The following is a 24,059-nucleotide window of genomic DNA, read 5'->3' as shown; positions in this document are numbered from 1 at the left end:
GACCAAAAAACTATTTACTGCAAATGTGGTCATCCTAAAGTTGTCAACCCGAGCATTTTGCTGCACCTCCTTAGCCGCAAACATGCCTTGGAGTAAGTACCATGAATGTACTGAACTAAGACTGGCACCCTCCACGTCCTGAGGTAAAACTGAAAAAGTGAGGACACTCGAGTCAGACGTCACTTGTAGACATGTTTGCTAGAGGTACTGCCTACGACAAAAAAAAGCAAGCGGTGGATCGAGATAACCAATGCCATTACAATCCATATAGCTAACGTGTCAGTGGACAGAGATTGTTAACATGAACAGAACATGTAGTTGGTTTACAAAAAATATTTACTTTTTACTCCTTTACTAAGACATATTTAGTGAAATACGACTTTTGACAAGCACCCTCTGGATATTTTACCAAGTCTAAATGCCTCTCTGGATGGTTGAAATTATGTTGTCAAAATTATAGTTTAAGTGGTTTGCAAAACTTGTTCAATAAAAAGGTTCTATATTTTGACTGCAACTGTCATGCAATGGGATTCCTTCTCTTAATTAGTGCCACCCCCCTTGAAAACCATCACTTTATGGGGCCATGCAAACCTGTATTAATACTTGTGTGCACATTAAAATGTTTTTTTGTACAATGTGTAATGCTCACGACAGTGGAATAGGTCATTCCTAGCCAGTCTACTGCAGTAATTGCAGTGGAAAATGAGGTTAACATCCACTCACGCATGGGAAAAAAATACAGCTGAATACCGTGAAACCGGTATAATATTGAAAAATACCATGATACAGAATTTTGGTCATACCGCCCAGAACTAATTGCCACGAAGACAAGCAACGTTAAAAGTTCACCATAAGCAGTTTCCCATTATTCTGACAGAAGGTTCTACAATCCACAAATCTCAAGGAGCTACTTACAACAACTTCCCATGGGCTCACCACCTATGGGAGGGGCCAAGGAGGTCGGGTGCAGTGTGAGTTGGGTGGTGGCCAAAGGCGGGGACCTTGGCGGTCCAATCCTTGGCTACAGAAGCTGGCTAATGAGACGTGGAATGTCACCTCTCTGAAGGGGAAGGAGCCTGAGCTAGTGCGCGAGGTCGAGAGGGTCCAGCTAGATACAGTCAGGCTCACCTCGACGCACAGTTTGGACTCTGGAACCAATCTCCCTGAGAGGGGCTGGACTCTCTACCACTCTGGAGTTGCCCCCGGTGAGAGGCGCCAAGCGAGTGTGGGCATACTTATTGCCCCCCGACTTGGAGCCTGTTCTTTGGGGTTTACCCGGTGGACGAGAGAGTAGCCTCCCTCTGCCTTCGGGTGGAGGGGACAGGTACTAATTGTTATTTGTGCATATGCGAAAAAAAGTTCTTTTTTCATGTCTACCGTGGTTCTAACAACTTTTCTTTTCACTTTGTGGATATTACTATATCTTTCTTCAGCCACATGGTGGCTTATTTAATAATAATTTATATATTAAAAAAAACAACAAAAAACAAAATCAACAAAAGGCACTGAAAATTCGAGTAGGAATTCTCCTGCTGTACATCTCTGCCTGCTGAGCACGTGGTTGCCAGTTTACATGTTTGGGAACCAAAATTCTGTTCAGAAACTGGTGTGTTTTTTGTTCAGAAAATATTTTCGGGAACCAATTTGTTCAGGATGACTTGTTCAACAACCAAGGTTCCAATAAAATCTGATATTTGCTGGAGGACCACCCTGTAAAGCCTGATGCATAATCATAGTTTTCTAACTAAGATGGCTGCAGTACAAACATTATGCAGCAATGTTGCAAGAATTTTTTAGTTAGTATGCTTTCACATGGAGGAGTCAAGTAATGAAGAAGTGACTGCTGCATGTGTACTACTTGTGCTAACCAAAAAAAAAAAAAAAAAATCATAAAAATAATGATTAATTTTTTTTACCGTAACATGTCATTATGCCAACTTACACTGTGAAGGGAGTTACAATTCAATGTACAAGAGTTCTTCTTTAATTCAATATATAACATATGCATATACTGATTTGTTGATGCCCTGGATTTTGCACACATCATCACTTCATGTTGAAACTTCTTGTATAAAGTTTGCCTGCACTGCGTTTCACTCTCTGCCAGTCATATTTCAGAAATTCTGATCACCAAGAGTATCTGAATTTTTTCTTAGCATACGAGTGCATCACATCGCAAATACACCACACCCCCCACCTCTACAATAACATGGTAGTGAATAGCCATAAACAGAATTCTTTAGTCTTTCCTTTTAGTTTTTGCTTGACTGCCCGACTCATTTCCACTGCACCTCAAATTTATGAAAACATATGGTGGTTAGTATTTGCTCACAAGCTTAGCACTATTTGCCAAACAAAAAAAAATTGGAAATCTGATTTTGATGTCCTAAATTCATTATTTTACATGCCTTGAAATTAACAGAGCAGTGGATAACTACAGATGCTTACTCCCACCACTTGGAAAAATATTAGCTTTATTTCACAAAGATATTGCTTTCTTGCTGCCTGTATCATCGCTGTGACAGATTAAGCAGATGCTTAGCAAGCAATAAATGCTGTCAATTATGCATGAAACAATACACTTATCGCACAATTTAATTCATACTTCGATTTAGGTTGATATAAAATATACAAGAAAGAAATTAACTATGTGTTTAGTGTTATTTACTATTAGACATTTAAGTCAAAATACTGCAAAATAAATTCAAATCAGTATGCAAATACGCAGGATTTCAAATTTTTGCAATCCTTTTCTTTTGTATTAAAATAAAATACAATAATTTTAAATATTGTAATGAATGCCGAAATGGAAAGGCACACACCAAACAACAGTTTAGCCCAAGAGTAGGTGCATTTATTTAACAATGAATTATTGTACTCTGAGAAGTTGCACCTTCCCAATGTTATCAACACAGGAAATGTCTCATAAAATAACGGACATCAACTGCCAGGAAACTAGGCACAGCTATTCTTGCCCCAAATAGTCTTCCACTGTCACATGCAGTCTCTCTCTACCATCCACTGCAGATCACTTATCTTCTGCAAGGGCTTTTATTTTATCCTGTGTACTGAGAATCTCCACATACATTCTTGAACCTTCCTGGGCTGGCAAGGTGTACTACAAATAATCCTGGGGTTTACGGAATGCAGTACAGGTGAAATAGATTGCTGCCAATCATACATTCAGCTCCGCCCATATTCAGAGTAATCTGCTGACTACTACCACAATAAAATATTTACACTGCAATAACATAATACTTGTTTCATGTTGATTAGCATATGCAAGTAAGAATTTCACTGTTCTCTGCACAAATGATAATCATCTTCTTCTTTCGGCTGCTCCAGTTAGGGGTCGCCACAGCGGATCATCTTCTTCCATATCTTTGTCCTCTGCATCTTGTTCTGTTACACCCATCACCTGCATATCCTCTCTCACCACATTCATAAACCTTTTCTTAGGCCTTCCTCATTTTCTCTTGCCTGGCAGCTCTATCCTTAACACCCTTATCCCAATATACTCAGCATCTCTCCTCTGCACATGTCCAAACCAACACAACCTCACCTTTCTGACTTTGTCTCCCAACCATCCAACTTGAGCTGACCCTCTAATGTACTCATTTATGATCCATCCTTGTCACACCCAATGCAAATCTTAGCATCTTTAACTCTGCTACCTCCAGCTCTGTCTCCTGCTTTCTGGTCAGTGCCACCATTTCCAACCCATATAACATAACTGGTCTCACAACCGTCCTGCAGACCTTCCCTTTCACTCTTCCCGATATCAGTCTGTCACAAATGACTCCTGACACTCTTCTCCACCCATTCCACCCTGCCTGCACTTTCTTTTCCACCTCTTCCACAAGCCCTATTACTCTGTACTGTTGATCACAAGTATTTAAACTCATCCACCTTCGCCAACTACTCCTTGCATCCTAACCATTCCACTGACCTACCTCTCATTTACACACACATGTATTCTGTCTTGCTCCTACTGACCTTCATTCCTCTCCTCTCTAGAGCATATCTCCACCTCTCCAGGGTCTCCTCAACCTGCTCCCGCTACAGATCACAATATCATCAGCGAACATCATAGTCCACGGGGACTCCTGTCTAATCTCTTCTGTCAACCTGTCCATCGACATTGCAAATAAGAAAGGGCTCAGAGCCAATCCCTCATGTAATCCCACCTCCACATTGAATGCATCAGTCACTCCTACCATAGACCTCCCCACTGTCACATCTCCCTCATACATATCCTGTACAACTCTTACATACTTCTCGGCCACTCCCAACTTCCTCATACAATACCACAACTCCTCTCGAGGCACCATTTCATATGCTTTCTCCAGGTCCACAAAGACTCAATGCAACTCCTTCTGGCCTTTTCTATACTTCTCCATCAATACACTCACAGCAAGCATTGCATCTGTGGTGTTCTTTCTTGGCATGAAAGCATACTGCTGCTCACTAATCATCACCTCACTTCTTAACCTAGCTTCCACTACTGTTTCCCATAACTTCATGCTGCGGCTCATCAATTTTATCCCCCTGTAGTTACTACAGTCCTGCACATCCCCCTTATTCTTAAATATCGGCACCAGTACACTTCTCCACTCCTCAGGCATCCTCTCACTTTCCACTTTTCTCCCCGTAAACATTCTAGTTAAAAACTCCACTGCCATCTCTCCTAAACACCTCCATGCTTCCACAGGTATGTCATCTGGACCAACGGCTTTTCCATTCTTCATTCTCTTCATAGCGGTCCTTACTTCCTCCTTGCTACTCCGTTGCACCTCCTGATTCACTACCTCCACATCATTCAACCTCCTCTCTAACTCTCGTTCTCTTCATTCATCAGGCTCAGAAAGTACTCTTTCCATCTGTTCAACACACTCTCCTCGTTTAGGAGTATGTTTCCATCTTTATCCTTTATTACCCTAACCTGCTGCTTATCTTTCCCAGCTTGATCCCTCTGTCTAGCCAATCGGTACAGGTCCTTTTCTCCCTCCTTAGTGTCCAACCTCTCATAAAACTCATCATACGCCTTTTCTTTAGCCTTCGCCACCTCTCTCTTCACCTTGCGCCTTATCTCCTTGTAATCATCTACTTTCTGAATCTCTCTGACTATTCCACTTCTTCACCATCCTCTTCCTCTGTATACTCTCTCTTTACCTTCCTCCTCTCCTCCTTCTTCTTCTCCTTCTTATTCTTCAGCCAACAGCAGCCCAATATCCGCCAGCACCCTTTTGACTAACAGTACTAGTGGCGATCGTTGTTAACCGAGGACTCGACCAATCCGGTATGGAAATTTGTATTGTTGTCCGATATATTGATTTGGCAAAATTTTACACCGGATGCCCTTCCTGACGTAACCCTCCCCATTTATCCGGGCATGGGACTGGCACGAAGAACACATTGGTTTGTGCATCCCCTGTGGCACAAATGATAATGACCCTATAAAAAATATAATACAAAATTGCTGCAACACAAACCATCCAAAATTAATTTTATGCTTTTGTTTTTTTATTTAACTTCAGACATTGCTTCAACAACTTACTCTGCTTGAACTTTTAACTATACCTGACTGGATGTATGGAGAACTTGTGTTGTATTTCTTTTTAAGAAAAATTAGAATGTCAACACTGTATGAAGCCGAGACCTCTCTGCTGTGACAATATCCTCTGCATTTGAAAACACTTTCAGGGTACATAGAAAGAGAAGAGAGACAGATGATTTGTCCAGAAAAGCAAGCACTAAGAATTTTTCCGGTTTCTCTCTCTGCCATGCTAGAGGACCGAGAGCAATGCAAGATGCACTGCTGTGTGATTCCTAGTTGCTGTAATCTACCCATATATTTAATCTGCATCATTGAAAAACGTATTGATATCTTGAGCACTTGTTCTCACATTCACAGCTTCCATAATTGCAGCTTGCTGCTTTAGCATTTGAGAATACCAAGACAACTAATCCAATAGGATAATACATTTGTACTTTGCTTGTTCCATCCATCCATCCATTTTCCAACCCGCTGAATCCGAACACAGGGTCACGGGGGTCTGCTGGAGCCAATCCCAGCCAACACAGGGCACAAGGCAGGGACCAATCCCGGGCAGGGTGCCAACCCACCGCAGGACATACACCCACACTAGGGCCAATTTAGAATCGCCAATCCACCTAACCTGCATGTCTTTGGAATGTGTTCCAACAGAGTTCAAACTTGAAAACAAGCCTTTAGATGGAGATGTTCATTTATGAAACAACATTGTGATTCTCCACACTCATCTAAGCAAGCAACTCACTAAATTACATGCATGTGTGAAACCCTTTCCTAGATTCCAAGATGAGTTTAACATACATTGAAGTCTACAGTATGCTGTCTGCCGAACATTTTTCACCTTCACATCATTATGCAAGCAGTGAATAATGAATGATGTTTATACCTTAGTTCTAGTATTTTAATCAGATTTTTAAATTCCCTGCTATTGAGGAAAGACATTTTAGTTTGCCTTTGTGTTTTATTTCAGTCATGTAGTAATGTTATACAATACACGATTTAAGGCCACATTTTGAATTGGCTGTATTTTGCAACACAAAATTTGATATAGCAAACTTTTGTCTGATGCCTGCTATTAACTGAGACATTACATGTATACATTTGGTTTAAATCAGGTCATGTAGTATTGGTATTTTAACATAAGTAGAGCAATGGAGTAGAGCAAGTTCCATTCACTCAGCACCATGAACTCAGGTTTTGATTGCTAGCTTAGTCAGTCTCTGTCTATATGGAATTTGCATGGAATGAATGTGTTTACACCTGGATATTTGTGTGTTGATAAGTTTAGCAATTAAGAGTGCCTTATTTATTCCTAAAAGGTTTTTTTGGTGCTACGCAGGTGAATGGGGTGCCAGGCTTTTGTGGGACTCATGCCTACATGCATACCAAAGTAGAAAAGAGACTACTAATAGCAGTGGTGCTATTGGCAAACCAGTAGCAGAGTCCTATAAATAAAGTATCACTTTAGTTTTAATCCTATCATTTACTATACCAAATATTTTGAAACAGGGGGACCCAGTGGTTGAAGTGCCTAGCATTCTTACCTCAAAGCTTCAGGGTCTCAGGGTTATTTCAAAGTCTTACTACAGTTGTTGTGTCTGTGTGGGTTGCTTGCTTTTTGAGAATGTGTTTAGTGAAAAATAGGGCTTCTTTCTAGGACTGATTCGTGCCCTGAGCCTCATACAACAGGCACTGGCATGGCATGGGATAACAAAGTGGCTTGCCTGCATGCAACCAGTAGAACAGCACATGCGTGAACGTTTGCTGTATGAGAAGAGATAGTGTGATACTTTTAGCACACATGTAGCAGTAAAGTACTAGTAATACAGAAACAGGACATTGTAAAAATATTATTACTTATGGAGTGAACAATTTGACATATTTCTATAGCAGATGTACAGTATGTGACATAAATATGCTCCTACAAATACACTGTATACGGAAAAACTTTGATCTATATTTCTGCTATTAACACAGTTCAAGTAGTGACTTTTAACAGTATTTCAAAAAGTAAGAAGTAAGATGTAGAATTGGGGGGTGGGCACCGATCACGGTTCTTTATATTATTGTAACTGCTGTCAGAATGGCTTATGTTCCTCTTTAAAGTGTTTTTTATATTTCCAAATAAATAAATAAACCAGTACATTAAATTGCCTCTCACTAACTGCCAATTGATCCCTCAATAGAGACTTGCTACCTTTGCTGAAGGATCATCACTAAGAGTGCCACATCTCTCGACAAAATATATTCCTTTCGACAGCATACCTATGATGCATAATTAGGATACTAGGAATTACAAGTAACGGTTTCTATAACTCACCTAAACAGCCAGCTGCCAACTTAGCTGCTTAACTGTGATAGATTATTGTGCAGATGCATGTGCTGTTTGTAACATTCAGTGGTGACATGCATGCATGAAAGTAAAAAATCATTAACCCGCATCATAGTCTACTTCATTCGCAAGATTAAAAAAAAAAAAAAAGTAGTCGTCACCAAATTAAAATTAATTAAAACTCAGCTGGAAAGAAACATTTAAATGTACTCATTTGTATCTGTGGATTTGCTATAACATGAGTTCCTTCTGTATCTTATTTTAAAGAAAATGTACAACAAAAGTACAGTATTTAACAATTACATTTCTAAATTTGGTTATTCAACATATATGCTGAACTAATTTCCACTAAAATCTTGTGATGTAGAAATGAATGCAGTGCCAGGTTATCGAAATTACTATCTTAAGAACAATTACTTTTGTAACACATAGGCATGTTTTCTTTAATGTTTGCTACACTGACCAGAGCTAATACAGCTTTCTTTACAATTAATTTCTTTTTAACGAAAACCATAGATTGATGTACAATTGTCACCTTAAAATTATCACACTCTGTAAATTCAACAGTATAAACAAGTTTACTGTTTACTTTCTCACATGACCTATCCAACCACTGACAGGTGCACCAGACTATTACAAAACACATCAACACATGCTTACACTTGGCCAATTTATACTAAGTAAAACCTAACATGTTGTCTACCTCTTCAGATGTGAGAGGAAAATAAGAGTAAACACGGGGGTGGGGACACACAGAGTCAAACTGAAGTGATTAGATTGGGATTCAAAACCCAGTCTCGTTGAGCCCTTCAACAGAATTAAGCACTCTGCCACCATGCTGCCCATATAATATCTGTACTATAACATCCTTGGTACAGTACGAGATAGCAACAGAATTTCAAGAATGCCGAACAATCTAGTTATTGTCTGCAGTATTAAAAACAAATTGATTTTAACAAAATATGCTGCTAGAGTCTCGCTTGCAAAATCTAAAGCACAGTATAAAATGAAAACACAATCTTGGTATCCAACTTAAAGCTTAATTTCATTACTTGCTTTCGAAGTACAAATTAAAGTTCAACTTTCCAAGGTTTTCAAAATTCAGAAAGAAACAAAGTTAACCTAGCAAACTTAGGAGTTACATATGCAAACGTGTAGAAAATGAGTGGAAGCACTTTTTTTTTTTTTTTTTTTTTTTTTTTTTTAACACTACTGCAAACCGAGGGTGGTGAGAATCTAAACAAACTAAAGTTAAAGCAGACAATGAATGGATGACCATGGCAAATTAATTAACTGCTCTTGACTAAGTAAACTTGTTAAACACAGTGAATGGCATCCTACTACTACACAATTTACATTCTAAAAATAGTGACTCTTACGTCTATGCAGCCCAAAAAGTAGATGACACAGAGTTTTCTCTTAAGAATTAACATATTTTTCTTACATCAACACTTTATTATTTGTGCATATATTAATGGCTCTAATAAAGAAAAAGTTCTCTGAGAATAAGCACAGGCATTTCATTAGAAGCATTTTGCAGTGTAACAGCACTGACCAAAGCTATGTTTTTACAATAGTATTTTCTCTCAAACATTGGCATTGAATTACTTTTTATTTAAAAAATTAATCATTTGATGCTTATACATAATAACTGCAAGCATATTATATTTTTTGGCGTATATAGGCATAACTATTTACCACTGAATGAGAAAATCTTCTTGCACTAAAAAGGACTGACATCATTCCAAATTTATTTGTATATTAGTATTAGATATATTTATGTCTAAAATAAATAAATGTCAATATATAAAGACACTTTCTCTTAATTTTTCCTACTTATAATGTTTCAAGTGCCTGAAAGGATAGCTTACTATTTTTTGATTAGAGAACCAAAGTCCTCAATTTCAGTCTTTCAAGGGCATAATTTCTTGCTTTAGCAACTTCTACCTCCAGTAAACAAGTGAACAGTGAGCCCATACACCATACTATCAACTTGCTACTTGTAAATTAAACACACAATAACTAACAAATCACCACCTGTATTTGCTGGAAAGCCTTAAGTCTCTTCTTAAACCTTGAAGGCAGAACAAAATCACAACCCTTAGCCAGTAATGCCAGCTCTTTCCTGAGGTCGGGATCTTGTCGTAGAGACGTGTCCTTCATTCTCATTATGTCCGATTTCACAGAGTGCTTGCCTGGTAAACACTCTCAATTCAGCTGCACAGCTCCAGTGTAACCAAGAGTTTAATTTTTAATGTTCAAGAAATAGTGCGGCTTGTACTTCTGTTATTAAGCTTCAACTACTCAGGCCTGTACAACAGCTGTGACTTTAAGCACTGATGCAGAAAGCTCTTTCAGCTTTAGCTCACAGATCACCACATGCAAGGCACGAAGACTGAAATCAAACAGTCCAATACAGACAGTCACTTGAGAGATAGGAATGGGGAGGGGTGAAGAAGGGGGATGCCCTTTACAACACACATTCCACAATGGATATGGAAGGTTATGTAAAGAAACAAACCTGTTGTATAAGAGCTTACACATGTGAGACACAGCCTGCTCCTGGGATCTAGCAGAAAACCAAGAATAGATGGGCTGGTCACTTTTCTAACTGAAGTTTTTGACTGAAATATACAGCTGTAAAGACACAGACATGTTTATCTCTAGTTTTAAAAAAAAATGCATGCGATCACCGAAGCAACTGAGGAACGGTTTAATGTTGCTGTAAACAATTTCAGGACATAAAAAGATTCTCATTTGTTTTTTTGTTTTTTTTTTTATATAAAGAGAAGTATTACTATTTGCAGGGAAGGTCAGTTTTATTCATTACATGAAGGCTTTATTGTGTAACAGGGAAAGGGGTAAAACCTAGGTGAAAAATGTTACAATGTTACAATTGTATATAGTTAAAATGCACAACAGAAAATTGTCATTTCAGTAATAATTGTGTAAAAAAAAAATACAAATTTGGTAAAGAAAACAGTTATTCATATATCACAAATACTGATAATCTTTGACAAAATACTATGGTAATGTGAAAGTAACAGGCAAGATCCAAACTTACATCTTATCTGCTATAACAATAGGTATATTGAGGAATGAATTCAAACCATCCTCTGCTAAAATAGTGCCTGAAGCGCAGCTGCCAACAGTGTTAGGACAATGAAATTGCCGGCAATCTGAATTTAAGATAAAGAGATAAATTAGATGTTCACAAAGAATACACCAACCATTTGTATGTTTCCTGCAATTTAAAGGAACACAATTTACTCTTATTATGTAATCTACGGTAATGATGTTAAATTATATTGTTTTGTTTAGGGTGTAAAGCGTTTCAAATTTGACTTTAATTTTACTTTGGTTTGCATCACATACTGTACTGTGTTATTTGTATTTGACCTTATTCAAATGTTAAAATTTGAAACCTTCTTAAACCCACTTCAAAGTTGTTTATGGGGTTCTGAGCACAGTTTATCACAGAGTACATTCATACATACAGCTTCAATCAGTGGCGGACCGTGCATTTCACACCTAGGCCTTCAGTAGTGCTCCGTCTGAATCAACCCGCCCCTCAAAAACTAATTTATGGTTATAAAAACCATCTTAATATGCAGAAATACAGTAAAAAGAGCCGTTTCATCACAGATAGATAACTCCTGTAGCCACAATAAATGCCTTTATTGAATAGACAAACCAGGGGTGAACAAGTTCCTTTCTACTGCAGCTACAGCGACACACATAAACATCAATAATAACTCATAAACTTGCAATATTATTTAGGAAAATCACAACATTTTACTCAAAAAATTCGGATTATTTGCAAACAAAATCCATCCTCCTCTCTTTCCTCAAAAACAGTTCAATTACTAGAAGATTATCTGTGCGCTTCAGTTCCATCACAAAGTCCCTTTCTATCACCATCGAAGCTAATGCTGAAAGTTGAACCTGCCCTGTCGTATTTCTGGCATAAGTTTTAATTCGCTTTAGGGCTGAAAATGTCCGCTCGACAGAAGCAGTGGACACGTGAATGGTCGCCGCCAAACATACCAATGTGTACAGCTGCCCCATGCTCCATGCCCTATTTTTCTGATGAAGGAAGTCAAGGAGATCAGTGGGAGATTTTCCTGCAAAATCATCCATGGCATACTTATACCATCCTATCCAATCAACGGGTCTGAATACAGTGACTTTGCTGTACGCCTGCTAGAGGGCCCTAGTAACACCAACTCAAAATCTGATTGGTTGAAGAAACAGTTTAATCGACATTTATTTTGTGTTAGAGGGCCTGCAGAACAGATAGTGAAGGCCTCCGGGCAGACTTCATTGACTTTGACCCTGCCTGGCAACAAACAAATGATGGCTGAAATGTGATTGGTTAAATGCTTTAATACGAAAATACACGTCTGGAAGCAGCACAACCATCGGAAAAGCTATGAAAGGAAGTGGACAGACTATTTGGAATTATTTAATAAGTATTCATGGACAAAATATAATTAACATCAGTTTGTAATTCAGATATTTGTTTAAGCCAGCAGAGGAGGCCTTGCAGGCCCTGACGGTCCGCCACTGGCTTCAATACATGCAGCTAATTTAAATCTGCCAATTAAACTAAAATGCACAGCTTTGGGGGTTTGGGAAGAAGACTGGAGTACCCAGAGAAAAACCCACACAAGGTGCGGAAATTAAATCCAGCACTGTAAAACCTACGATGCACAGTCACTAACTAATGTGCATGTGCCACACTGTCACAAAAGTGGTCTCTTTCAATGTTTTTTACCTCCACAGGACGAATTTTCAACTGGTTAAAGTTGTAAACAAATATCAGTATTCCTCTTTCAGCCTTTTGTATTCATAATTATAAAAGACAGCATAAGATCGGTCACTTTTTAGCACTTCACATCCAAAAACGATAAACTATTAGCAATTGTGGAGTACTAGTTGCACAATGCATGCACAATGAGCCCTTAACTGACATTACATCTGCTATTTTTAAGAATGCATTATTTAAAAGTACATAATGCAAACTGATAATGGAAATTTCATCATTTATAATGACAATGCTCCCATACTGTAGGTAACTAATAAGGTTATTAGGATCTATTCCAAACTGGGGAAAAAAAGATTAAATAATAATAATGATTCATTACATTTATATAGCGCTTTACACAGTGAGTGGGGAGCCATTTCAGCCACCACTAATGTGCAGCATCCGCCAGGATGATGCAACGGCAGCCATTTTTGCACCATTACCCTCACCTCACATGAGCTATTAGGTGATGAAGTGGTGAGAAGGATAGCCAATTATAGACAGGGGATGATTAGGGGGCCAGAATGTCTAGGCCATGGAGGGCAATTTAGCCTGGATATCAGGATATACAGTACTCTTTATAAAGTGTCCCCAAGGATCTTTAATGACCACAGAGAGCCAGTACCTTGCTTTTACATCTCATTTGAAGAATGGTGCCATTTTTACAGCACAGTGTCCCCCATCACTGCTCTGCAGCATCGGGATCTGTATTTAGACCACAGGGTTGGCACCCCTTGCTGGCCTCACCAACATCTCTTCCAGCAGCAACCAGGCTTTTTCCTGGTTGGTCTCCCATCCTAGTACTGGCTGGGCTCAAACATGCTTAGCTTCAGGTGGATGATCTCTTTTGAAGTGGCTGCTGGCATATGCAATTCTGCAGTGTACTAATTAGGATAAACTTGAAGTGGTGTGTGCTGTTCTGGTCACCTTGCTTATACAAAAAAGGAAAGATCATACTAGAAGATGTACTGTGAAGCTGCCACATGAGAAACAACATCAGCCTCTTCAGTCTTGAAAAGGACTGCATGGGCACTTAATTCCAATTTTCATAAATAAAGTTATAATGCCTACATAATTCTAAATATGTATAAAACCACAGAGAAAGCTGAATGAGACAACATGAACTAATTGTCCTTAGGATGGAAGCATACAATTTGACCTGGGTGTAAAAAGCCTTTCTATACAATTATATATTTACCAAAATGTACTTAAATAAAGCAAGAGTTTTGCAACCAATAAGATGATCTGCAAAACCTATGAAGATGAAATACAAAACCTGTGAAGATGAAACAAAACCAAATTTAAATTCATACCATTTCTGCAAAATTAAACCAGATTTTAGAAATATTTTTAAGGCTATTAGAATTCTTAAGATGTCAACAAAATGTCTTAAAAATGGACCATACTGATCAAATTTCTGTGGGGAAGAAAAACAAACATTTGAAGGTCAGTAAAATGCACAAACAAGCATCTACTTGATTAGTTTGGAGTTTGTGACTCTCTGGGACAGGAACTGCGCAAACCTAATATACAAAGATGACACCATAACACCTCCTAACAGGGGAATGCGGAGGGATACTGGAAATAATTCTTGTAGTTGTATATATATTTTTTAATGTAATATTTGCTTGGATATATAAATAATGTTGATGAAACGCAAAAGCAAAACAAAAGCCCAGATGCAAATATCAACTGCCAGAATCAACTTTTTAAATACCCAGCTACAGTTGCTTAGGTTTTCAAAAGTTGTCAGCAGCAGTAATACCTTGAACTGTACTGTTAGTTTTGACACCAATAAATACAAAGGAAATATGGTACCCACAATCTCCCTCTTTAATACCTCTCTCTCTAAGGCAGTTTTCCCAATTTCCCACCTAGGGCAATAAGTGATAGTGAATGTGTCGAGTTGGGTGTTTGAAGCTGTGCTTTTTGAATTTCAAGGTTTAGGTTATCTTCACGTTTACTCGAGAACAAAATATAATGTGATTCTTAAAATCATCTGTACTTTCACATCTCCTCACAATTGTGAGAGTTAAACACGTGAGCAACAATAAGATACAAAAAAAAAAGTTACTGCATGCTTTTTCTCTTTTTGGTAATTATTTAGTATATTTTACAAGCCTGGGTATGCAGGATAAATGGTTATTTCTTTATGTATTATATTCTGTATAAGTAATTCTGCTAAGATACTTCATGGTATCACAAAGAACAGCAACTATCTTCAGTTACACAATTTAAGATTCAATGGTTAAAAAATGTTAACAGAAGCAAGTTTAAATAATGTAAAATTATATATATTTTAACAGTGTAAACATAAATGATGTTAACTTACAATTCAACCACAGAAAATCCTATGCCCTACATATTATAATATTTCATTTTTCTACATCAGATTTTTAATCTGTTTTTGGATTAAAGGATAAAGATGTACAAAGCCACATATATTACAAGACATTTTCAGTTAAATTTACCAAAACAAATCTCATAAAATGCTATGAACAGATTTCTTGCATATTGGTTATGTAACATTTTTTTTTAAATTGTTAACATTAAGTAAAACTGCTAGTATAAACTCAAAATGCAGACAAATTGCTTCAGAGTCAGAGTCTTAAAACCATTCAAGGTTAGATTTTTCATGCAGTGAATAACTGTTTTCAAAGAAAACAGATGCAAAAATATTTTCATTAATACAATTAGTAAAAATTTGTATTTCTTCATTTTATTTTTGTTTCAGACAGATATACATTATAAAGGGTATATCGCATGTATAGCATATTACTTTAATAAGATGGGTGGGTAAATCTTTTATAACACCTTATGGATGTGCTGAATCTGCCATAAAAATGACATTACATATTTCACACTCTAATTAAAGCAACAGAGTGATTTAATGTTTAAGTCCACAACGCTTACACCTATGGCAATTTAACAGATGACCGAACATTTTTTTTTTTTTTTTTTTTTTTTTTTTTTTAAAGCTTTACTGAAATAAAATTGAACTCACGATTCAACTAGCAAGTGTTTAAAGGGCAATTACAACATTATTAAGTCCCTAAGTGATACAGTCTGTCTTTCTCAGTTGCTCATCCAAAAACTGGCAAAATCTATGCAAAAGTATGTTGTCAGTTTCTAGATGCTTTCTTGATACGCTAGGTCTGTGGCACATAGAAATGCAATATATGGACAATATACTGTATATGCTTGACACAATGAACATAGTGAAAAGGTTTTCAAATGCAAGTTTTTTTTTTCTCTTTCTATTTTTTTAACATACTGCAAAATACTACGTAGGTTTCATTAAAATTAAATCTTGCATTTACTCATGGAAACTGAAAGATGCATCTTAGGGTTAAGAAAAGATAATGAGGTCTTCATTAAATTCGAGTGGTTTAAGTAATTCTCAAATATTGCTCACTCTTGTCCAGCTTGAAATATGCTGCTGTTTGTTTCCTTAAGCATCTACTGTGCAGATAACCATTTATTTCAAGAATAATACCAACACTACATTGAAAGAAAAATGAAAAGCAAGCAGAATGGTGGACATGAACCCATGACTCTGGAGTTGGTAAAAACAGTGCCAAAGTCACATCCCTGTCAATGTCTCCATGTATCTACAGTAGGTGTAGTTTTCTCCCTTTTTCACACAATTCTAAATAAGCCATGTATGAATGAGTGGGACTATACACGAGTGTACAATGCAGTGGACAGGCCTTTTATCCAGGGTTGTTTCCCTGTCTTGAATCCAATGCTGCCAGAACAGGTTCTCACTGTACATCCCTGAATTAGATGAATAGCTCAATAAGCAGCACAACACATGCAACACAGATTGAAACTCCTTCTAGCAGAAACTGTACAGGTAAGAACATAAGGATTACAGCAAAGACATAATAAAACCATGCTTGAATGCTATCAAAGAATATTGCTAATTACTTTTTATAAAATATTTTAAAAAGTTCAGGTGATATACATCATCATAATTTTAAAATCAATAATTAGGAATATGGTAGTGTTCAAGCATTTTAGCTACTGTAATCCTTCAACATAGTTATCAAATCTGTATTTAATACACTTCATTTGATTAGTTTTGAATTGTTCATGCATTTCTATGAACATAGCTGCTTCTCAGGGTAATCAAGGGGTACGTTTCTGAAATTCTGTTATTAGTGCAAAATTAACTTTTAATATATGGTGAGTGAATAAGAAATTCATTCAAAAAAGAGCAAAAAGAGTAAAAAGAAAGGTTCATGGCCCTTTATGGTTACCATGTACACTTCCTTAGATTAAATTAAATAAATATGCTACACAGTATATGAATCTTACACTATGCAAAATATACATAAAAGAAACTGATTTACCTAACCAGCCAGCATCATTTTTATATTGATACACTTGTGAATTCAAAGCTTTATTTTCCAGAATACAGCATTTCCTCAACAGTAACTGGAACCACATAGCACAATGTTTTCATTGGTGTACAGTAATCCCTCCTCCATCACGGGGGTTGCGTTCCAGAGCCACCCGCGAAATAAGAAAATCCGCGAAGTAGAAACCATATGTTCATGTGGTTATTTTTATATATTTTAAGCCCTTATAAACTGTCCCACACTATTATAAACATTTCACGCACAATTATACAGCATAAACCCTTTGTATTCTCTTAGATATTAGGTAAGATTCGTTGAAATTATGTATATAAACACAGTTTACATACAGTAAAACCTAAATATTATTTTAAAGATATCGAGCGTCTCCGATATCACATATGTTACAGCCATTACGACAGACAGGCCACCATCAATAAATACGTACAATGCAAGAAAAATTGTATACAATAAAATGTGTGTACAGTGACACTAAACTATGTACATGTAATAAGTACTGTACGTAAATAATTAATTATGGTTACTCACCAACAATGACACGACGACTTGTCCGATAACTATGAGTTTAATTTTACTGCACAACAAAGAATAGCATTACAGCTCTTCTAAAGGAGTCTCTTCAGGCGACTGTTTAGCACCGCCGTTGTTCTTCTTCCATCATTCTTCAATCCAAATCCCTAAAGCAGATTCCATCCAGACTACTGCCTTACAACGTCCACGTGCAACTCATTGTGCGCCCTGGTTAAAAGACACTGCGGCCGTAGATCTTATATGCTTTTCCTCCTTTTTAAATAAAAAGAATCGTGGACTCATTTATGCTGTAATGGTGTCCTGCAGCGGTGTAGCCGTTTCCTTCCTTCAACATATCCAAAACTTTTACCTTTTCTGCAATCATTTGCATCTTCTGTTGGCGCTTGTGCACGTTAATGCTGAATGAGTGAGATTAGTACTTCCTGGTTAATGCAGCACTCCGTCGCTGAGCCAATCAGCAGCATACAGGAACTTAACCGCATGCTCTGATTGGGTAGCTTCTCAGCCATCCACCAATAGCGTCCCTTGTTTCAATTCAAATGCGTCCCTTGTTTGAATTCAAATGGGCAAATCAACTGAGGAAGCACACGTACTGTAGACCGCAGACATACATGAAGCAGTGAAAAATCTGCGATATATATTCACATATGCTTACATTTAAAATCCGCGATGGAGTGAAGCCACGAAAGACGAAGCGCGATATAGCGAGGGATCACTGTAATTCTGCCTAGACTCAGAATACAGAAATGGTTTGCACAATTTACATTTAAAAAAAAAAAAAAAAAACCTACCTTCATAAAAACTATAAGTAAAACAATATGCCAGGAATCTGTACACTTCTTTTGAAACTGTTCATTTTCTTTAAATGTTTACATTCAACTTTTTTTCTTCACTGTTGAAGTTTAAATACAAGGTGTAAATTAAAAGGTCTGATGCATATAAATTAGGATATTGTTCTTTGCAATTGAATGCTTTTGAGCATGTCTGAATAATATGATAGAGACCTGTTATAAAATCCAACAAATCTGAATACCAGAAAATGTTGGAATAGTATGAACTATCCAATTACCTAAGAAAGATCAAATATAACAACAATGACATTATCATTTATCCCAGAGAAAACACAATGTTGCATCGAGATATGCAAAGTTACGTTTGGACTGGGCTCTTGGCCCTACCTCTCATCCTTGCTGTCAGGGTCAGAATTTCACATAGTATTTATGTAATAGCCAGGATTAGATTAACTGTGCTACCTGGTTAAGACAGTGTGACATCTTAGTAGTTAATGTACCTCCATGTCAACATTTGCAGTGCACCATGTAAAGTATGTGTCTCTCTTATATGCCATTTAGCATGAGATTGGTAAAAGCAGTGTTAATGTTTGTGATGCATCATCTATTTGAATGATAAATGCAATGCATTTTATTGCTAAAAATGTTGGTGATGTGCAATCTTATGGAATGTCGGAAACACAGCAACCAGACAGACACAAAGACATTTATCCTTTTATTAAGGATATTAAGGAGAGCAAAGTTTTACCTTTTTGACTTTGTCTTTTGTTCTTCCTTATCTTCCTGCCTTCAGCCATTATTGTGTATATTGTAAGTGATAAAAACAGTACATAAAATAATTTCAGTGAAAATAATTTTTTTTTTTAAATTGGCAGTGATTAGAAGTTCATCTAAGTTCCCTGTTTCTCTTTGGTTCATAGTTTGAAGGCTATCACCATATCCCCCTTATAGTCAAAAGTATGTTTTTCTCTTTATATCTCATTCTATTCCAGCTCTCTACCAACTACCACCAACTGTGAAATAATTATTAATAATTATTTCCTTAACATTATGAACCGTCCCAAGTACTAGTGTTTGTTTTGCAAGGATCTTAAAAAACAAAAGAAAACAACATTTTCACCATAGCTGGATTTTTTTTTTTTTTTTTTTTTTTTTTAAGGAGCTTGATTTTTTTGTATTGGAATTTTCAGGTGCTTCTCAGCGCTATACAACAGTGACCACAATTATAGCATAAAATAAATGTTTTCTATACCGTGTCAAGTCAACTTATACATAGGCACAATGAGTGACTATTTCAATTGTGTCTGTATCTTTAGTTTGTATTTTAAATTAAAAATGCTTTGCACAAATTTTAAGCATTGGTTAACTGAAGCTGAATGTAGTGAAGTTTTTTTGTTTTTTTAATTAAATGCCATATTCCTGATTCAAAGTCAAAAAAGTTTTCTTCCTACTGATTCATTTCTTGAGGTTGCAAACATGTTATTTAGGCGTTGATATCAAAATCTTTTTTTTGGCAGGACTTCATTTTTGGTTGTCCAGTTGACCTTATTCCTGTGGTACACACACAATAACCTTTCACCCTGGAGCACGATTACCCCTGCTGGCGTCCCCTATGTCAAAGTTGCAAAAATAATTTGATAGCAGTCTGGGCATTCAAGTCAAGCTTTTTTTGCTGGTGACATATTATATATATATATATATATATATATATATATATATATATATATATATATGTGGGAATTATATTCCCATTACTTTTCTTTTGGTGACAAATAGAGAAACATATTCAGCAAATTTTAGTAGACACATTGTATGGGTACAGCTACAAAGATATACTTGGTGTTTACTATACTGAATGATGTGAAACGTGGCTAACAGCATTAAATGTATCCAGTGCAAAATAAATTATGAATGTGCAAGCACACTGTGTGATCATCCGGAAAAAATAACATTCTTAAACATTCTTTAAAAATGCATACACTCTATACTGAAAAGCATGCATCATCGTGAAGTGCATGCAATTTGTAGAGGAATGTATACATACTGTATTTCCTTTAAGGACACTCTTCAGTGCCTGAATTGAGTAAAAGGATTGGAAAATGGATGGATGGATGGATGGATGGATTGATGGATCTCTAACACACTGACTGTATTGCAGCTGAAAATACCTTCATTTACCAGATTATAGCAACTTACTATCAGCATGAAAATTAAGGCAGATGTAAAATTGTATTATACTTGAAATTACATTTTTCAGTACTGTCTATATATTCGTCCTGTGCTGGCATTTTTTTAAAAAAACAACACTGTGCTTTGACACACTTCACATAGCTGCAATACTGTTCCAGAAAACTTACTGGTACATGCATTTATTATTTCACTTCTCTTACAGAAAATTATATAAGCACATCTTCTTGAGGAAGATGAAAGTGATTATTTAAGAAATACACTTTGATATTTCACTATTTATAGTACTGTGAAGTTGAAAGTCACACTCACTCGGATACATTTTGTAGCTGGCATTCTATTTAATCTATATAAAAAGCAAGAAAAGACCCAGTTCTGGATGATACACCACCATCACAGGACACACCTATGCACATTAATCTATTCAACCCATATGACACAGGATGCATATGCAAACTCCACGCAATATGACCACACTGCAAATCAAACCTATGCGTCTAGAGTGCAAATGGAAGCACTTAAAACAACGGTTGAGATTAGCAAATTTTGTGTGGACAAAAACTGTCAAAAACACTTTTTATTGATCTAACACATCAACCATTCAGCTATCACTGCAGCTGTGCTACGCTGCTAGAAGGTATAACATTTTCTCAGTTTTATGTGAGATAGCTGGAAGTGGCATCACATAATTCTTTCAGTTATTCAATTTGTGAAGCATGTAATGTTATGTTACAGCCAGGGCCTGTTTCTTGGTTAATTTTCTTTTTCCTTTTTCTGTGCCTTGTTTGTTTAAGAATTATTTTCCATTTGTATTGTAATTATGTATTTTTTGTTCAAATAGTTCTGTTTAGTTATTATTTAGTATGTATTATGCTATGTTCTTTTGTGTTTCTTGTGTTTTGGGGGTGGAGCATCAAGAGACAGGCCCCACCCTGATGTCACCACTGAGGGACCACCTTTACCTTCAGAAGGTAAGAACAAGTCCTTCACTGGCTCATTGTCACTTGAAGTGTGCTGTGCTCACTACAAGTACTGACTTTTCTGGCTTTACAGATTTGGACATGTTTGCCTTTTAGGAAAATCATTTTACTTTTTTTGCCATTTTGTTCTTCATATTTATATAAAAATACGTATTTTATAGATATTCTTTGTGGAGTTTTTTTTAGGGTTTCCTTTACCTCAAGAGGCAATTTGACACAATTTTTGAACTTTAAAAGCCCGCTCCTCAGGTGTTATTTGATGGTTGACAGGGTGAATACAACTGCATATTATAAAGACAGCACAGCAATAGAAAGCCTGAGCACTTGCAAAATACTTTGCAAAGAATTGTCTCTCTATTATAAAAAAAAAAAAAAAAAAAAAATCTTGGAAAGCTTGGAAAGAGACGAGACGCGATTTTCTCGTAGACACTAACGTCCCACAAGATAAGGCAAGGAGACAAAAGGACAGCTGCTGTACAGGCTTTTAAATGTTAGAAGCGGACATGCAGATCACACAGTGGCAGCAGCAGCAAGCCAACAGCAGATCGGGCACAGAGGAGGTTAAAAAAAATAAAATTAAAAAAAAAAAGTATTTGTTTCCCATTGTATCACCGTTTAAGAGGGGGTTTCGGAAGGAGCAACCCCATATCCTTAGCGTGCGTTCAGCCTCCCTCTTCACAACGCAAGCAGTAGAGACGCGAAGTGGCTCAGGTGAAATACAAGCAGATTATACTAATTACTAAATACAGAATTGGTACATATAAAGAAACAGATTTATTAATACTCTCATAAAACAAAGTAAAAACTGGGTAACAGAAAAGGAAACCAATGACATATGCTCATTAATTAACTGATGAACTATGGCCAGTTGACAAAATTATAAGAGAAAATTCAAAGACAACCACCTAGAAAAGTAAATTTAGTCTGGGCTTGAAGGAAATTCAGCAAAGAAAAGGAAAAAAAAATAAAAGATGCAATAACAATTTAATATGGAACTTTCATTGGACTTTAACCAAACTGTTTAGATATTTGTTCCCATGGGGAAATTTGGCTTTATAAAGAAGTTTAATAATGAATAAATATATTATATTGTGAAAAAACAACAAATTCATTAAAATATACACCGGAATTACTAAAAAGGATGAAAACTAAATAGAAAGAAAACTTCTGACTAGGCAGTTACAGTGAGGCATTATGCAGGCATACTGCCATTGGTACAAAGGAAGCCCAGTAGTGTTTCTTGACACACTTCTGCTGAATAATTCATTGGCTGAAAGTATTACAGTGGAACCTCGGTTCATGAACATCTCGGAACACGTACAAATCGGTTTACGACCAAAAAGTTCGCCAAACTTTTGCATCTGTTCACGACCACACACTCGGTATATGAACAAGCCAGTTTCCCTTTCGGTTTGTACGTGTTCAGTCTCTCCCTGTGCATTTCCTGTGCAGCAAGCAAGAGAGAGAGAGCGCGACACACACACGAGAGAAAGACACACGAGAGAGAGACACACACACACACACACACAGGCGCACGAGAGAGAGAGACACACACACACACAGGCGCACGAGAGAGAGACACACACACACAGGCGCACAAGAGAGAGAGACACACACACAGGCGAGCAAGCGAGAGAGAGGGTTGGACACATAAGGTAGAGAAGGCAGTTAAAGAATGCACTGGGCTTTTTTGTTTTCACTTCTGTTTACAGCGATCGGTTTATAGCGTGCATTGTTGCAATGTTACTTTTCTTGGTGGTTTATTAAATTACGGATTTTTTCAAATGTTCATTTTTTTCCCTGTGCTTAAAACTCATTAAAAAAAAAAGTGTTTTTAGCCAGCGGTTGGTAGCGCTATGGCGCGAAATATTGCAGTGTTAGTTTTCTCTGTTGTTCAAGGTTTTCTCAGTGTTATTCAATGTTTTTACATTTAGTTTAATTAAACCATAGAATGCACAGCGTAATAGTAACTATATTTGTGCTTAAAAACTTAAAAAAAAAAAAAAATATTTACATATAGTTCATATGGTCTGGAACGGATTAATTGTATTTACATACAATCCTATGGGGGAAATTACTTCGGTTCACGACCAAATTGGGTTACGACCAGAGTTTTGGAACAAATTATGGTCGTGAACCGAGGTTCCACTATATGTACGCCAGAAAGAAGTTGGGCATCACTCCTCACAATGGCACAGAATTTTGTTATGATTTTTACTTTTGCTGCTACCTCCAGGTTTCCAGAGTGCATCCTATAACTGAGCCTGCCATTTTAATTAGCCTGTTGATTCGGTGGACCTCTCTTGAAGTGATGTTACCGGCCCACCACACCACAACATAGACAAATGCACTTACAATCACAGAGTTGTAGAAAATGTAAAGGATGTCATTGCCAACTTTAAAGGAGCTCAATTTCCTATGGGGAAAAAAGTCATCTTTGCCCTTTCTTATATAGATCCTCTATGTTACAAGACAGGTCCAGTCTGTCACTGATG

General features: G+C 36.9%; 1 protein-coding gene across 2 annotated transcripts in view; it reads right to left on the bottom strand.

Annotated features, from left to right (window-relative positions):
• Positions 1–24,059, bottom strand: part of ppp2r3b (protein phosphatase 2, regulatory subunit B'', beta) — a 149,170-nt gene that overhangs the window by 88,731 nt on the left and 36,380 nt on the right. The window contains exon 1 of one of the 2 annotated variants that reach the window (XM_028799998.2): positions 9,924–10,284. The exons of the other annotated variant lie outside the window; for it this stretch is intronic. Coding sequence (XP_028655831.1) covers positions 9,924–10,055 — 132 coding nt within the window. The 5' untranslated portion in view covers positions 10,056–10,284. Of the gene's footprint in view, positions 1–9,923; positions 10,285–24,059 lie in introns of those variants that run through there. 2 annotated transcript variants of the gene reach the window in all.

The sequence above is a fragment of the Erpetoichthys calabaricus genome, chromosome 4, assembly GCF_900747795.2.
Source record: "Erpetoichthys calabaricus chromosome 4, fErpCal1.3, whole genome shotgun sequence".
Classification (NCBI taxonomy): Eukaryota; Metazoa; Chordata; class Cladistia; order Polypteriformes; family Polypteridae; genus Erpetoichthys; species Erpetoichthys calabaricus.
Note: the sequence above shows the minus strand (reverse complement) of the source record. Positions and strands in the feature narration are given on the sequence as shown.